Source organism: Mustela erminea, chromosome 5 (assembly GCF_009829155.1).
Source record: "Mustela erminea isolate mMusErm1 chromosome 5, mMusErm1.Pri, whole genome shotgun sequence".
Taxonomy (NCBI): Eukaryota; Metazoa; Chordata; class Mammalia; order Carnivora; family Mustelidae; genus Mustela; species Mustela erminea.
Window position 1 is genome coordinate 117,906,535 of NC_045618.1, and position 15,942 is coordinate 117,922,476.

Consider the following 15,942-nt stretch of genomic DNA (forward strand, 5'->3'; position numbering starts at 1 on the left):
GCCTGGGGAGGACAGGAAGGATCAAGAGTTCTCGTCCCCTCCAGGAGGGGGCGGTGTTAGGTGTGAACTGGCTGGAGGACAGCAAGACAAGCATGATTGTTGTATTCATGCCCGCTCATGCTGTGGATACCTACCCCATAAGGGACCCATTTCTATACACAGGGCGTGGCAGGTGGCCCAGGTGCCTTCCCAGAGATCCCAGCCAGTCCCACCGAGGAGAAACACGGTAACCCATGTCATGGTGGGCAGCATGTGTTAGTGCCCCATGGGAGGAAACTTTCGATCAAAGGCCTTGGAGTTCAGGGCGAGGGCAGGGTTAATTTTGGTTTGAAAAATATGGACCATGAGTTTCCACGTTTTGTCATTACACTCCTGGCAGCTCCTCTGTGGCTCATAGTCTGGTTTGTACGAGGGCTCACACAGCAGGAGACCAGTGTGGAGGGAAGCCTTGGGTGGGTGCACCGGTGGTCCCTGACTCCCCTTTGCAAGCAGGTGACCGGCCTCGGGGGGGGGGGGGGGACAGAGGCAGAGCTGCTTCCTGGAGGTTCGTCTTGTCCCACAGTTTGCTTTTGGCTGAAATTCCCAACAGCAAAGGGCAGGTGCCTCACTACTGTCTGCATCTTAAGCAGAATAAAGGTAAGACGGGCCTTGTCCTCACTCCTCTGAGATTTATGGCTTTCTGGGCAGTGCTGGCTCCAAAGTCAACACAGTCTGAGAGGTGGAGACCGAGCAGGGCGCAGTCCTAGGTGCCACACACCCTGCGGGGCTGTTGAGGGAGGCTTGCCCCCATCTGTAAAAGGGGGTGCCCTGGCATCATGTTTCCAGTGCACTTACCCTAGCGAGACACGGGAACTGACCGATCCTGCACCAAGGGTGGTTGTGGGGCGGGGGGGCTGCTGTTGGCAGGGCAGTTAGCAGCTGGATGCGTGAGCAGTCCACTCCAGCCCTGCCTGGCCCCAGGGGCTCCCCATCCTCCAGAGCCCGTTTCCCCCCCTGCCAGCATGCTCTTGCCGCTGCCCGAAGGCAGGCTGAAGAGTGAGGGCCTCTGCCCACCTTCTCTGTCGTTGGTCATTAACCCCAGGGCCTGCCCCCAGGATGCCCTCCACAAGCATCTGAAGCGGCCGCTGAGCCTCCATCTGTCCTCGTTTATCCCCTTCTCTCCTGCCACCCTGGTGACCCTTCTAAGAGCTCCTCAGGCATCTGTGCGTTGCTCTGGGGTTAAATCCTCACTCTGCCTTGTCTGGCACTCACCCACTTCAGGTCTCCCCACGGCCCAGCTGAGGCCTCCTGGGCCCAGTCTGTCTCCCCCAGCAGGGCCAGAAGAGGAGAGGGGGGGTCAAGCTCTGTGGGTCCTTCCGAAGCTGCTCATTTCCTGTAGGCCCCCTGCACGCCCCCAGAAGTGTTCAACCCGGGGGGCTGTGATGGTGAGTGTTCCTCTGTCCCCGCCGACTTGTGCCTCACTGACCTAGAGCTTGAGTCCTCGAGCGTGTTGTGTAGCTTGGAGCTTTCCAAACTATAGTCCATCAAGGCTGAAATCCCACCCCCCGTCCGTTTTAAGTATAAAGTTTTATTGGAACGTCACTACATCCTTCCATGCAGTGTCTTCTGTGGCAGCTTTTGGTACCCCTGCAGAGTTGAGGTGTTGTGACAGAAATTGATGGCCTGAAAAACCAGAGGTACGCAGCTGTGGTCTGCCCCATGGTAGGTGCACAGCGAGGTTTTTAGATGAGCAGTAAGAACTGGGTTTTTGGAGCTTTTTCTGCCTGCCACGAGTGCCTACGCTCCAGCCACATCATCACACGTGAACCTCGGGGTGGCCCACCAAGTGTAGCGGCCACTGTGGCTTCCTCTCCCTTTCTCCAGACAGGAAAGCTGAGGGTTCCTCCACCCCTCGTGCAGCTGGCCCTGCCAGTAAGGAGGCGCACCTGATGTTGAAACATGTGTGTCTGTTTGCAGGCTGCGGCCTTGCTGAGGAAGGAAATAAGGGAGGGGGGCTTGTAGAGACAAAGAGGGTGTGGGGGAGAGGTGAGATGGGGGGCCTTGAGGAGGGGCTGATGGCGGAAGGGCAGGGGGCGCCTGGCCTCCAGCAGCCCATGTGGGAATTCGGACAGCATGCCGTAAGCGGGGAAGGTTCAGACTCAGGGAACAGAGCAAGAACTTTGGAGCCCTGATCTTCCGTTTCCACCGGCGACTTTGCGTTTCTCTGTGTTCTAAGGAGTTCTGATAAAATTTGGTACGGTGTGAAGTTAAAGCAGGCTAGATCCGTTGCTGGGCTTACACTTCAGTCTACCACGCTTCTGGAACCTTCCATGGAGCTTAGCAGACCACGGTGCAAAGGGCCGAGCAGATGGTGTTTCGCCAGGAGGTGATCTCTATGGAGTGAGCAGGAGGTCCGCCTGCCAGAGTGGAGGGCCCTGTCTCCCTCCCGAGGACACCTCTGGGCTGGGTGCTGTGGTCTGAGCCCAGTGGGAAGGAGCTGGTTGTGTCTTTGATTCTGCCCCCACCCCCTAGACCCACCCCACTGCCGCCTCTGATGTTTGGTGCTCACTGGGGTCAAGGAGGCCCCATGGAAACGAGTCTCTGCCTGCTGCTTGGTGGATGGAGGCTCGGAGGCTGCCGGGCTGACTGGTGTCTTCCGGGGGTGTGAGGAGATGGTGACAGCCCCTTGCTCCCCAGGCCTCAGACGCCGTGTCTGGAGTATATCCCGGGCATTACTGAACCTGATCTCGGGTCCGCCCTGTCGGTGATAGAGAGGGAGGGATCCCTGATGGAGGGACAAGCTCTTGCCTCACGTCCCATGGCTAACGGTGCATTGGCAGGCCTGGGAGCCAGAGCCTGTCGGTCTATATCCCCGGTCCCTGCTCCCGGTCACCGTGCCAGATTAGCGGTGGCAGCTCTCGAGCCCTTGGGGACCAGCCATCAGGCCTGGCCTGTGGCTGCCTAAATGTGGCCCCTCAGCTGTTCGCGGGGCTGGGTCAGGCCTTGAAATAGCCTCCTGGTTCAGTCGAGGTCAGGTCTGCGCCGGGGCGGGCTGGCTTTGGGCTAGTGCCCCAGCATGAGGAACGAGGCCTCTCGGTCCTTCAGGCCGAGCCCTCGGCTTGCTATAGCAGCTCGGGCACAACTTTGCGCAGATCCGGTTTCTCGCATCTGAGGGAGTAGGGTGTACGAGGCAAGCTGAGGTGTTTCTGTTGGCTGGAATACGGTGGAGGTCGAGGTGGAGGCCAGAAGATGGGAGACGTATTTGCACTTGATCTTAGCCAAAAGGCCAAGAAGCGATGACGGAGACGTATTTGGGAGGTAGTTGAAACCCGTCGTGTTCCATGCTCTGTTTCACTCCTGTACACTTTTCTCCATCCCTGCCTGTTGGAGGTCACTGAGTCCTTCAGAGCCCATGTCACATGCCCTCTGACTGCCCCCCGCCCTCCCGTGGTATGATTCAGCCAACAAGTATTATTGAACATATCTCTGAGGCCCACAAGAACAGACGTGGAACAGCCCTACCCTGGGAAGCTGATGGTCTCAGGGAGGAGCAAAGGCCATGTTGCCTCACGGTGTGTCCAGAGCACTCTGGGAGCCCAAGTACCTGGCTCAGCAGGCAGGACAGAAAGAATTTGCAAGCATTTCTCAGAGGGGGCAACCCAAGCTGGGTTTTGCATGCTGATTAGGAGTTGGTTATGAGGCTGAAGGGACAGCCTGTGCGGTGGGAGCTGAGGGCCCAGCCGAGAGGTGATATGGGGAGTGTGGCTGGCTGGGTCTGCTGGAGCTCAGAGTGTGAACTATGGGGGCCGGAGAGGGAAGGCCAGGACTTCTTCCTGCTTGAAACCCCTCTGTGTGCTCTAGGTCATGTCATCGTTGCTGGCTGGGGCCTCTTTGCCCCATGAGCCCCTTGAGGATGGTTTGCAGGCAGTTGAGGGCAGTGGAGAGAACACAAGTCTGGAGCTTTCGGGCCGGAATTCAAATCCCAGCTCCTCTCGAGCTTCGTGGCTTTGGGTTTATTTTTTAATTTTCCCAAGTAAGTCTCTCCCTCTTTAGGAGGGGACAGTCCCTCCCTCCATCTTGGGGCTGTGGGGCCGAGTGAGGGAGGGAGGGGTGGAGAGCACCCAGTGCAGGACCAGCCTCGTGGTGGACACGTTCTCTTAACAGAAAGAGGGCACTTAGGTAATCCTGAGGCTTAGAGCCTTCTCAGCAGCCAGCCTTTGATCAGAACTGTGACCGCTGACCAGAAGGCACGTGGTTTCCCCTTTCCTGAGAATCTCTGATGCAGGGAAAATGAACACTCAGTGGGCAAGCAGGAGCTACCCAGCTGTCAGCGGGACAAGCCTTTGAAAACCGCCACCGAGAAAAGCAGACACGTCCCCACATCTGGGTGTTTGCACACTGCGAAGGCATTTGGGGAAACTCAGTGCCTCCAACATACTGAGTGGTGCTGGAAGGGCTCTGGGGAGAGGAGAAACGAAGAGGCCCCATAAGTGGGGTAGGGAGGGGAGGAGAAATGGCACCGCCTGGTGCAGGATTAAGAGTCCAGCGGCCCCTCCTACGTGAAGGGGCTCTGCGAGGAAATGGCCATCACATTCCACACCTGGCACGTGCCTAACACACAAGGAGTGGGGTGCTAATTTGTGGGGGTTCCCCTCTGATTGTGACTTAAGTCTTAGAGAGTCCCCATCTGTAGAACCATTGTTTGTCCAAGAGCATGTATGTAGGATGTTCGGGTAGATCTGGAACGAAAGCTCGGGTAGGATCTGGAACGAAAGCTCGTGTCAATCGCTCCTTTCTCCCAGGACCCTGGTCACGAAATACATGTTGAGTCCCGAGGACTGGACTCAGCCTTCGAGCCCGGGACTGTTTCTTAGCCCCACCTCTTCCTGCTTAAGGAAATGGGGCTCAGCAAGGTCCCATGTCGGTCTGCAGCGTCCACTTGTCCGCCCAGATGAGGTTGTAGGTGCCAAGCGCCTTCCTACCACGGCGGCACGAAGTAGGCACCCAGGACAAGCGCGCTGAATGAGGGCCAGAGTTCAGGCAGCTGCCTGATGGTGGATTTTCTCTTCCAGTAACGACTCCCGTCTGGCCTGGTGCAGCGGGACAGTGAAGGTGCTGAGAGGTGGAGCCCCGCCCACACCCGCAGCCTCTCCCCCCAGCACTGCAGCCCCACCCCACCCCTGCAGTGTGTGTCTGGGCCTCAAGCCCTTGTGACCCAGGTGCCTTCCTCTGACGGTTCTCATGTGTGTTTTTGCGGAGCAGGAGCTGAGAGAAGACAACATCATTTTAATCGAGACCAAGGCCATGCTGGAGGAGCAGCTGACCGCGGCCCGGGCCCGGGGCGACAAAGTTCACGAGCTGGAGAAAGAGAACCTGCAGCTCAAGTCCAAGCTTCACGACCTGGAACTGGTATTGCCACCACTCCCGCCCCCAACCCCCCGTCGTCACTGCATCCCCCCATGGACTGGGGCAGGTTCAGGTTTACGCTCTGCCCTTCTCTGGGCTTTCGGCCTGGGCTCACGGGGCTGCTGCTGCCGCCGTGGTGGTCCCGGGGGCTGTGGAGGGGGCAGCATTTGATGCCTACAAGATGGGACTCGACTGCTCATGCTTTCCTGTAAGGATGGATGTCCATGTGTGTCTGTTGCAAGAAGGTCTCTGCTGGCCTCCATGTGGGCTGAACTGTGATTCGGGAGCATCTTCAAGGCCCGTTGGGCCTGCTTGAAGGCCACAGAGCCGCCCGGCCTCACGGTACTTTCTCTAAGGCTCCATGTGGTATGTCACTCTGTCCAGACAGCATTCATTAGAGACCTTGGGGCTCCGTTCATCACCCAGGTCACTGGGACAGGGTGTCTTTTAGCAGCTGTAACTCTTACAGCTGGCTGTGGGGTTGGAGACATTTCCTTGCAGCTGGGCTTTTTTGGGGTTTTTTTGGGTTTTTTTGTTTTGTTTTGTTTTTTTTTTTGGATTTTTTGCAGTGAGCAGGTGCATGGAGTCCCTTCATCCTGGGGGAAATGAGAGCAGGTGCCTGGGGGGCCAGGGTCTTACTCCTTCCCTCTTTCTGCACCAGGACCGGGACACAGATAAGAAGAGAATCGAGGAGCTGCTGGAGGAAAACATGGTCCTTGAGATAGCCCAGAAGCAGAGCATGAACGAGTCCGCCCACCTCGGCTGGGAGCTGGAGCAGCTGTCCAAGAACGCGGACCTGTCCGATGGTGGGTAGCACCTGGTGTCTCCAGCCGACCCTGCTGCCCCTTCTCCCTTGGCCGGGGAGCTGAACACTTGGCTCAGAATCTTCCATGTCAGTCTGTCCATTCACCCTCAAGTAAAAAGGATTTCTTTCAAGTGCCATTTGGAACAGTTTCCTTGCGGTTCTCCCCCAGGAGAACATGAGGGGTCTGGCAGCCTCCTTGTTGGGATGTGAAATGCAAATTTAGTGTTGCCCGCTTTCTCATTTCCCATATGGACCATCCTAGGAGCTTCCAGATTACAGCATGCTGACCCCCAGAAGACATCTTAGGCTTCTCTGTGGATGGTTGAAAGCTCTGGATGGCAGGTGACATCCCCAGGGGCCATGAATCTCCACTGTAGCTGTACCACCAGCATTATTTCCTCTGTTCATTTGCATAATTGGGCAAGATGGATGCAGTCTGTTTTCTGTCTCTCCGGGTTGCGATTGCTAAGTGGCTGCTGCTCGCAGGACCGGGACCTCTTTCTCTCTCCCTGTGCTTGCCCGGCAGCGGCTGCCCAGCACCCCAGACGAGGTGTTGGCCTGGGGGAAGGTGGGTGGGGCAGGAGTCAGCCCAGCAGCAGGAAGCTCTGCCTGCTGGGCAAACAAAAGCCAGTTCCTTTGTTCAAAAATAGTACTCCTGCACCTGATAGCGCCAAGTTAATGTTTACTTAGAACTTTACCCAGCGTTGGTAGGGCATTGGCTGGTTTGGGGGTGGCTTTTTCAATTCTAGTACAATCCCTAAGCATAATGAAAAGGTCGCCGAGAGCAGCTGGTTATTTCTTATCTTTGAGCTCCGAACCTAAAATCAGTTGAGTAAATTTGTTAATCTGTGTGAGAAGTTAGTTCTGTCCGAGCTTTGGTGCCCCAGTGCTGTTGCGGGGGTGGGCCCACAGGGCTGGGGGGTCACAGGGATCCCCTGCTCTGCAAGTTGAGGTCAACTGGGGAGGACTGCTGCCGCCTGGTGGATCAGAGAGGTAGTGCGGGCTGCCTAGGACAGGCTCAGACCAACCGCGAAGGGCAGCTGATGGGGTCGGTAAGCCTCACCAATTCAGACTAAAGTATGTTTGTGAGCCCTTCCAGGTCAGTGATGATGATTTCTTCTTGGTGGTCCAGCTCCTAGTGCTTATCTGGAAGCTGGTGGGTGTTGGTTTGAATGGCGGCATAGGGGGAGTAGAGCCTGAACATCCTGGTGCGTGTGTGCTGTGGTGGCTTCTCCAGAGCAGCTGGCTAGATGACCTCCTTTAAACCTCGGTTTCTTATCCTGCAAAATGGGGGTAACAAAGCCACCTCGCAGGATTGCTGTGACTATCCAGTGACAGGAGGCGTGCAGCGTTACACCGTGCCTGGCCCATGAGCGGGCGATCCGTGCTGAGCACCTTTCCTCTTGGTCGCATCAAAACCCATCCCCCCACATGCACCTACACACACAGGCATGTGCACACGCACACACATGCACACGCACATCCGATTGCTGGGGATGCTGATGAGCACAGCACTCGGCGAAGCTGTTGGTTTTCTTTGTGATAAACTGTTGTGTCCTCATCGTGGTCTCTGAGGCCCTGCCTTTCACTGAAGAGGAAATGAGGCTTGTAATCAGTTCCATTGTTTAACTTGTGGAACCTTCACTTTGGTGCCGTGAGCACAGAGCTGCAGTCGGGAATGACCACAAAGTCTGGAGGTAGACGGCAGGGCCAGTGTCAGGATAGTGAGACTGTACCGAACGCCACAGAGCTGGATGTGGAAGATGATTAAAATGGTTAATTTTATATTCTGCGTATTACACCACAATTTTAAAATGTTATTTTTCCTCTTGGTTGCTGCAGAAGTGTGGTCCAAGTGATCCAGAGTCCTGAGTCCTTGGGGTCTTAAGTCGGGCTTAGGTGGCATTTGTAGCATGGTGAGAACTGAGCCCTCCATGCATGTGTGTCCCTTGAGAATACATGTGCTGACGTGTGCGCCGGCCTGGGAGGGTCGGCAGGGCGAATGCTTCTGCCACCGCGGCGTGCCTGCTGTTGCCTGGGGTCTGTAGGATACTCCGGCTTGTTGGGGCTGTTCTGCCATCCTCGGTGGGTGAGGAATGCTTCAAGATGGATGCTGATGCCTCCAGTTCTTACGATCAGACAGAGGGTGTGAATGCACACATTTTGTTTCCAACTTGATGTGCTTGCTATGAACGCCGTCCCCTCTGTGTGCCTCCAGCCCCTGGCCTGATGAATAAGAAGCCGGTGGGGAGGCTGTGTTAGCAAGTGTGGTAAGGCTCCCAGAACAGAGCGTGTGGAACTACTGACGGAACAGGTCGGGACAGGACAGCCCTGATCCCGTCTTTTCTTTTCTTCTCTCTTTTTTTTTTTAAGATCTTATTTAAGAGAGAGAAAGCATAAGCGGGGTAGGGGGGGCACAGAGAGAGGGAGAGAAGCAGACTCCCTGATGAGCAGGGAGCAGGGGCTTGATCCCAGGACCCTAGGATCATGACCTGAGTGGAAGTCAGACGCTTAATGACGGAGCCACCCAGACACCACTGCCACCCCCCACAGTCCCTTCTTTCGTGGGCTTTCATGTACATTCCCTTCTTCCTTTCCAAAAAAGCCCCCCTGAGTTACCTTCCCGGCTTGTGGCAGGAGGGGGCCAAGAAGTTTAGTTCATGACTCTTGGGTCTGTGCCCCCTTCTTCATTTGTATTTGAGCTGTTTCGGGGCAGAATAGATAATCTGCCTTTTTCTGTCCTCAACTCACATTTTCATCTCACTTAGAATTTTAAACAAATTTACATGTATCATCTCATTTTTTTCCAATACAGTCATGAAATTACAAAATCTATCTAAAGGATGGCAGCTCCCAGGCATACATACCCACTCAGCCACCTTACTGCTCGTGGCAGACATAACTAGCCGATTACCATGCCCTTCCTGCTGAGCGTCCCAGGGCTGGCACAGAAATGTCACCGACTGGCCATCTCTGTTGGTCTCTTACCCGACTTTGTGCTTTAGCCTCTAGGAAGTCATTTGTGTTTGAGCTGAACGAATGTGCGTCCAGCCGCATCCTGAAGCTAGAGAAGGAGAACCAGAGCCTCCAGAGCACCATTCAGGGGCTGCGGGACGCGTCCCTGGCATTGGAGGAGAACAGCCTGAAGTGCGGGGAGCTGGAGAAGGAGAACCACCAGCTCAGCAAGAAGGTAACCCCAGGGGCGCCTGGGTGGCTCAGTGGGTTGAAGCCTCTGCCTTCGGCTCAGGTCATGATCCCAGGGTCCTGGGATCGAGCCCCGCATCGGACTCTCTGCTCAGCGGGGAGCCTGCTTCCTCCTCTCTCTCTGCCTGCCTCTCTGCCCACTTGTGATCTCTGCCTGTCAAATAAATAAATAAAATCTTAAAAAAAAAAAAAAAAAAAGAAGGTAACCCCAGCCAGGGGTGGGTGACCTCCTCCCCCAGCCCTTGTCTGTAGTATACAGCAGGCAGAGCACAAAGGAGTAGTGAGCACGCACAGCCCAGCAGAGATGCTGACTGCAGTGCAGCCACGGTCAGTTGTAACAGAGGGACAGGAAGGTCATCCACAAGAGTTGAGTGGCAGTGGGGCTCGTCCCTGCACCACTTCTTTGAGGGTGTGGCCCACATGTGACTTGAATTCTGCCTTGTTGTCTTCATCTGTGAAATGGGGTTAATGGGAATTGTAAGGATGATAGGACTTAACTGTAGTCAAGGGTCTGGCACAGACTAAGTGCACTATTAAAAAGCATAGGATGGGACATGGGAGAGGAAGCAGCGATGTAAGTCACGTGTACGTGTGTGTGTGTGTGTGTGTGTGAGACACGGGTGGACAGTTTTAGGACATTGCTGGTGGTAAAACAAGGTCAGAGCTCAGTTTCTCTTGGATTATGGGATGAGGAAGAAGAGAAGGCTGAATTGTATTTGCCTTGCAGGACAACTGCTGGGTCTTCAATTTAGCACAGTAGAGCCCATACCTCTGGGAGGACAGACACAGCTTGCCAACTGTCTCTGCTCTGTGGTGACGAGGACCCCAGTTCATGCCAGGGTGCGCGAGGGGGCCGTTGAGAGCTAGGGGTTACCCCCGCATGTTGGTCCCAGGGCTTCCGGACTCCTCACCCACATGATACAGCATAGATGCTTTGTGGGCTCTGAGCACACCTGTTGCCGGATCCTACCTGGGGGAGAGAGTGGGGGAGCTCTCGCTTGCCAACCGCTGTGCAGGACGGCTGCTTCAGGGGTGCAGGGGTCCGTCCTGCACACAGGTCCCGCCAGCCTCGTGTATGGAGGCTGCATTGGCAGGGGATGAGGGCTGCAGGCTGGAGACCAGACACCCCGGTCCTGACTATCCTGGCACTTCCTCGCTGGGTGAGGCGCGGCTGGAACGGTCTCTCTGGTCCCCTCCAGGGGCCTCCCAGCTCCAGCACTCACCCGCCTCGCCCCTTTGAAGGCTTGTGTGCTCTGCAGCCTGCTGGGTGCTGGATACTATGTGGTCTCCCAGAGGACAATGGGAAGCTCCCCCTCTCAAGCCCTGGCTCCTCGTGCAAGTGGAAGGCACTGAGACGGTTTGGGGTTTTACGTTCATGGGGGCCTAGCACAGGAAATGTCTTTATAAATGGCAATCTGACCTCAGCCAGGTCAAAAAAATTGACCTTTAGAAAGATGAGAACCTTTGACTCCGCAGGTCCTCGTGGTCAGCCATAGAAAAGCGGCAGGGTAATCTCGCTGGCCCAGCTCCCAGCTGGCCTTTGAGGCCACCACTCACACTTTCCTCTGCCCTCGGGGTCTGCCCCGCCTCCGCCCCCCCACGCCACTCCCTCCTGCAGACAAGACTGGCGGTGAGGGCTGCCTGCCCGGCTTACTCCTGAGCCCCCATCTCTCGCCCCTCCCCACTTCCTCTTGCATCAGTTCCCCAGTGGACAGCCCCTCCCCTGCCACAGCCCATGGGAAACATGTCTTGGCACAGCATTCCCGGTGCAAAGGAGGTGCCCCTCTTCCCAGACTGGAGCCCTCTGTGTCTGGTGCCGGGAGCCCTGGGAGAAGGTCCTCCTGCCCCCCAGAGCACCTCTCCTCCCTGTTCTGCTCAGCCTGCCCAGGGCTGGTTCTGACCTGGTGCGGATGGTTATGTTCTTTCCTTTCCCCAGCCTTGGTCACCTCACCCTGCTGTCCTTGTCTCTGTGGGCTGTGTTTCAGCCACCAGCTGGCATTTCTTGGCCCATAGGGAACCACCGACCTGGCAGAGCCCCACAAGGGACGCGGCCCTGACACTGACTTTCCTGGAGGTAGTCCAGACAGCATAGCATAGGACGGACACGGGCCAGCAGGGACACAGTGACCTGGAGGCCCAGACCCCTGGTGCCAGCCTGGCTGTCCCCACCATCCCAAGTGTAGCCCAGGCTGTAAGCTTGCTTAGGTTTGCAATGTCTGTGGGAAACGTCGTTCCCCAAGGTTAATATCCTCCGTCTCATTCACAGAACGTCTACGGACCTTAGAGAAACTGCCTTCCTCTCGTGACTGTAACTTTATGTCAATCTCATGAGAGTTTGTGCCTTGAGCCGAGAAGTAAAGAATCCTTATGTTCAGAGGAAGGGGTCAACCCTTTGGGGGAACACAGAGCCCCATGGCTCAGAGGAAGGTCCCTGGCACCCACATATACTGGGAGCCCACAGCTTGAGTGGGGTCTTGAGGAAGGACAGAAAGCCCTCTCTAGGCTAGAGGATGGCTGCGAGCTCCCCCAGGGTCGTTGTGGTTCCTCAGGGATGACTAAGAATCGTGGCTCCAGTTTCTTGGCAGAAAGAACCAGAAAGGGAGAAAGAGGACAGTGAGCATACCGCAGGGATGCGGGGGAATGTGGGGAAATCATGTCTTCAGACGAGAAGCCTCTCTCTGGGACAGAAGGGACAGTGAGGTAGATTAACGGTGAGCTCGGGGTGAGCTAGGAAGGCAGGGAGCACACACCGCAGGCCCCCGGACTATGCACGAGACCAGGGCTGGGGCCGCCCACTGGTGTGCGTCCTAGCTCTGATTTGTGTTCACTGTAAGGCCTTGGGTCAGTCACTGAGCTCCTCCGGCCCAGAGTCGCCCTCCGTGTGATGATTGGTCGTAACTGCCCGCACGCTCTCAGGGAGGTCAGCTGATGTCAACGCACCTGCCACAGGCCCGGTGTGTGCTGAGCGCTCCGTGCTGGTAGAAGCTCGTGAAGGTGGACACTGCTGGCCCCATGTCCGTTAGAGAGACTTGCCACTGGTCCTGTCGCTAGGAGCAAGGGACCAGATCCTGAACCCTTGTTCCTCTGACGCCAGTCCCTGCCCTTTTCCCAACTCCTGTCCACAGCGATAAGGAGTTTGGTGTCGGCAGGAAGGGCCGGCAGCCTCCTTGAAACCCTCATGCTGCCAACGGCACCATGGGCGTTGCCTCAGCCTGCTGAGTCAGCTTCTGCCTCTGCCACGCTCCCTGGGCATGGGGCACAACTGTGACAAGCTGGAGCTAGATGGCTCATGTTTAGGAACTCCAGGCACTGGTGGGGTCCAGCAGGAGACCTTGGTGCCCAGGAGGGGCTTGGGTGGTCGACTGGGCAAGATGAAACGTGGTCTGGCCTGGGGCAGGCGATGGGCGTGTGGAGCGGGGAGCAGCACGGGCAGACAGGACACGACTCGGGGACAACCTTACCTGGAGGGTGCAGGAGGAAGGAAAGATGCATCAGAAGATGGCTCCAAGCAGCTGGGTGAACAGGAGTGTCACCGACCCAGGCAGCAGTCGTGGGGGAGGGGGAGGGACGAGGGTGAGCTAGAGGTCCTGGCAGGGCATCAGGTGGTAGTGGCTGGTGGCCCCTGGAGCATGGAGTCCGACCCTCGCATGGGTGGACAAGGCCTGAGACGGAGACGAGGGACCTGGAGGAGGCTGAGAACACGGCAGCGAGGCTGAGGAGGACTTGGCGCCCAGGACCTTCCCCTCCTCCCCAAGCCGAAAGTGCAAGGTGTGGGCTCAGGACTGAGGTCGCTATGGAACACTTTCTGGAGGTTTTTTTTCCCCCGAGAAGAGACCTAGTAGAGTATTCTGCGAAGCTGATGGGTTTGGGTTTGTCCTGAAGCAGAGGTCACCTTGCAAGGCTAACTCGTGCATGGCTGGGTATTTGGGCTCCACAGATTGAGAAGTTACAGACACAGCTGGAGAGGGAGAAGCAGAGCAACCAGGATTTGGAGACCCTCAGTGAGGAGCTGATCAGAGAGAAGGAGCAGCTGCAGAGTGACATGGAGAGCCTGAAGGCTGACAGAGCTAGGCAGGTAGGTGTCTCCGAGACAGATGCTCCCGCCCGCAACAGGGCACGTCCAGGATTCCAGCCATTTCCTGGTAGTGGATGAGCGACACACGGGTCACCGCTTGCCCAGCCGAGCTGCTCCCCAAACCAGCGATTCTTGAACTGACCGTGGAGGAGCAGGTGGTCAGAGTTTGCCTCCCAGGGCACACCGGTTGTCCTGGTTTTGATTGTCGTGATTGGGAGGAGGGGCGGGAAGGGGCTGATGGCATGTGGGTGGAGGTCAGAACGGCTACCAGATGTCCTACAATGCACGGGACAAGGAGCTGACCCAGCTGCAGGCGTCCACAGCGTCCTAGCAGACAGCTCCGGCCGGCCTCCAGGCTTTATTTGGCTCACGCCACAAAAAGTCCCAGGGTGGGCAGCCCAGGGCTGGTGCAGTGGCTCGGGGATGGCAGCCAGAGGCCAGGGCTCTCTCTTCTTGCTCTGCCACCCCTGAGCTCTGGGCAGGAAGGAGGTCACGATGTCCAAGGTATGAGTCCTGTAGGGTGCCGGGCGTGTTAGAGGCACAGAGCTGACGGTCACCCTGAGCCCTGCAGGATGAGGGGGAGCCAGAGGTGCTAAAGGTTGGTGTTGGGTGGGGGCGTTGAGGATGGTGAATGTTCGAGGCAGAGAGAGATCACCTGTGGCATCTTCTGGGGGAGAGTGGTGGAAGGGGAGGCCGCAGGCGGACAGGCCCAGGTCGTGGGGGCCCCACCGGCCAGGGTGAAAGGTACCAGGGAAATCTCGTCCATTCTTTTGAATCAGAGGGAGAGCTGTGGCTTGCGTTTCTGAATCACTCGGGCTGCTGTGGGTGTGTTTTGGCTTGAACGAAGTCACGAGTGCCCTTTACCTGCTATCCACACCAGTCCCCTGGGAAGCAGCAGGACGGCTCTGGGTGCTGTCTTGGGGGCCTGAACTTGAGTCTCCCAGTTTGAACCCGGATCACTGAACGACATCCGTGCAGCCGCTGTGTCATTCGTGCCCGTTCTGTTTCTCCGCAGATCAAGGTCCTCGAGCAAGAGAAGGATCGTCTCAACCAGGCGGTGTGGTCGCTGCGGGAGAGGTCGCAGGTCAGCTGTGAGGCCCGCACAAAGGACATCGAAAAGGAGAACAAAGCCCTCCACCAGACGGTGACCGAGACGAGCAGCCGACTCAGCAAGCTGGAGTTCGAGAAGCAGCAGCTGCACAAGGACTTTGAGCAGGTGAAGGAGAAGGTGGAGCGGGCAGAGGAGCTGGAGAGGGAGCTGCACCGGCTGGAGAAGGAGAACGAGAAGCTGGCCAAGAAGGTGGCCTCCCTGAAGACCGCCACCGAGAAGGCGGACGCCCTGGAGCGCGAGAGTCGGAGTCTGGCGCTCGAGAACCGGCAGCTGAGGAAGTCGCTGGACACCCTGCAGAACGTGTCGGTGCAGCTCGAGGGTCTGGAGCGGGACAACAAGCAGCTGGACGAGGAGAACCTGGAGCTGCGCCGCATGGTGGAGACCCTGCGCTTCACGGGCGCCAAGATGGCGCAGATCGAGCGCGAGAACCAGGAGCTGGAGCGGGAGAAGGAGGAGCTGCGCAAAAACGTGGAGCTGCTCAAGGCCCTGAGCAAGAAGTCCGAGCGCCTGGAGCTCAGCTACCAGGGCGTGAGCGCCGAGAACCTGCGGCTGCAGCAGACGCTGGAGAGCAGCGGCCAGAAGGCCCAGGCCCTGGAGCAGGAGCTCAGGGATCTGGAGGCCGAAAACCAGGCCCTGCAGCGCGACCTGGAGGCCCTCCGGCTCGCCAACAAGCAGCTGGAGAGGTCGGAGAAGGACCGGAAGGCCCTGGAGCAGGAGGTGGCCCAGCTGGAGAAGGACAAGAAGCTGCTGGAGAAGGAGACCAAGCGGCTGTGGCAGCAGGTGGAGCTCAAGGACGCGGTCTTGGACGACAGCACCGCCAAGCTGTCCGCCGCCGAGAAGGAGAGCCGCGCCCTGGACAAGGAGCTGGCCCGCTGCAGGGACGCGGCCAGCAAGCTGAAGGAGCTGGAGAGGGACAACAGGGACCTCACCAAGCAAGTCACCGTGCACACGCGGACGCTGACGACCCTGCGCGAGGTGAGCTGCTGTGTGGGGGTGGGCCGGCGGTCACAGGGGAGGGTGAGGGGGCGGGGTTGGCGCCTCGGTCCCAGGGTGCAGGGGCACGCCGTGGGGTGCGCCTCCCAAACAGAAGTGGGATTGTGCGTGTTGTCCCTGGTGCTACCCGGGATGGTGTCTGCGGGGACGAGAATGAAGGGGGACGTCACCTGTTACAGTCTCCCTGCCCAGAGCTGACCGCCACTCCCAGTCTGGCTCACTTGGTCCCATCACCTCCCGTGGGCATTTGCACATGTACCTGCTTGACATCGTCCTTTCCTGCATCCTAGTCTTTTTTGCCTTTCACTTCCTGTAACTTTTCTCAGTGTAGCGAGTAAGCTTTAAGCCATGGGTTTTTAATGGCTGCGA

At 57.4% G+C, this 15,942-nt stretch overlaps 1 protein-coding gene across 7 annotated transcripts in view; it reads left to right on the forward strand.

Annotated features, from left to right (window-relative positions):
* CCDC88C (coiled-coil domain containing 88C) overlaps nucleotides 1-15,942 on the forward strand; it is a 124,530-nt gene that overhangs the window by 72,710 nt on the left and 35,878 nt on the right. For 4 of the 7 annotated variants that reach the window (XM_032344659.1, XM_032344664.1, XM_032344665.1 and 1 more), the window contains 6 exons: nucleotides 5,052-5,091; nucleotides 5,242-5,388; nucleotides 6,047-6,191; nucleotides 9,196-9,380; nucleotides 13,332-13,469; nucleotides 14,485-15,555. In XM_032344659.1, coding sequence (XP_032200550.1) covers nucleotides 5,052-5,091; nucleotides 5,242-5,388; nucleotides 6,047-6,191; nucleotides 9,196-9,380; nucleotides 13,332-13,469; nucleotides 14,485-15,555 — 1,726 coding nt within the window. Of the gene's footprint in view, nucleotides 1-162; nucleotides 5,092-5,241; nucleotides 5,389-6,046; nucleotides 6,192-9,195; nucleotides 9,381-13,331; nucleotides 13,470-14,484; nucleotides 15,556-15,942 lie in introns of all 7 variants that reach the window. The other 3 variants (XM_032344663.1, XM_032344660.1, XM_032344661.1) reach the window with 3 other exon arrangements.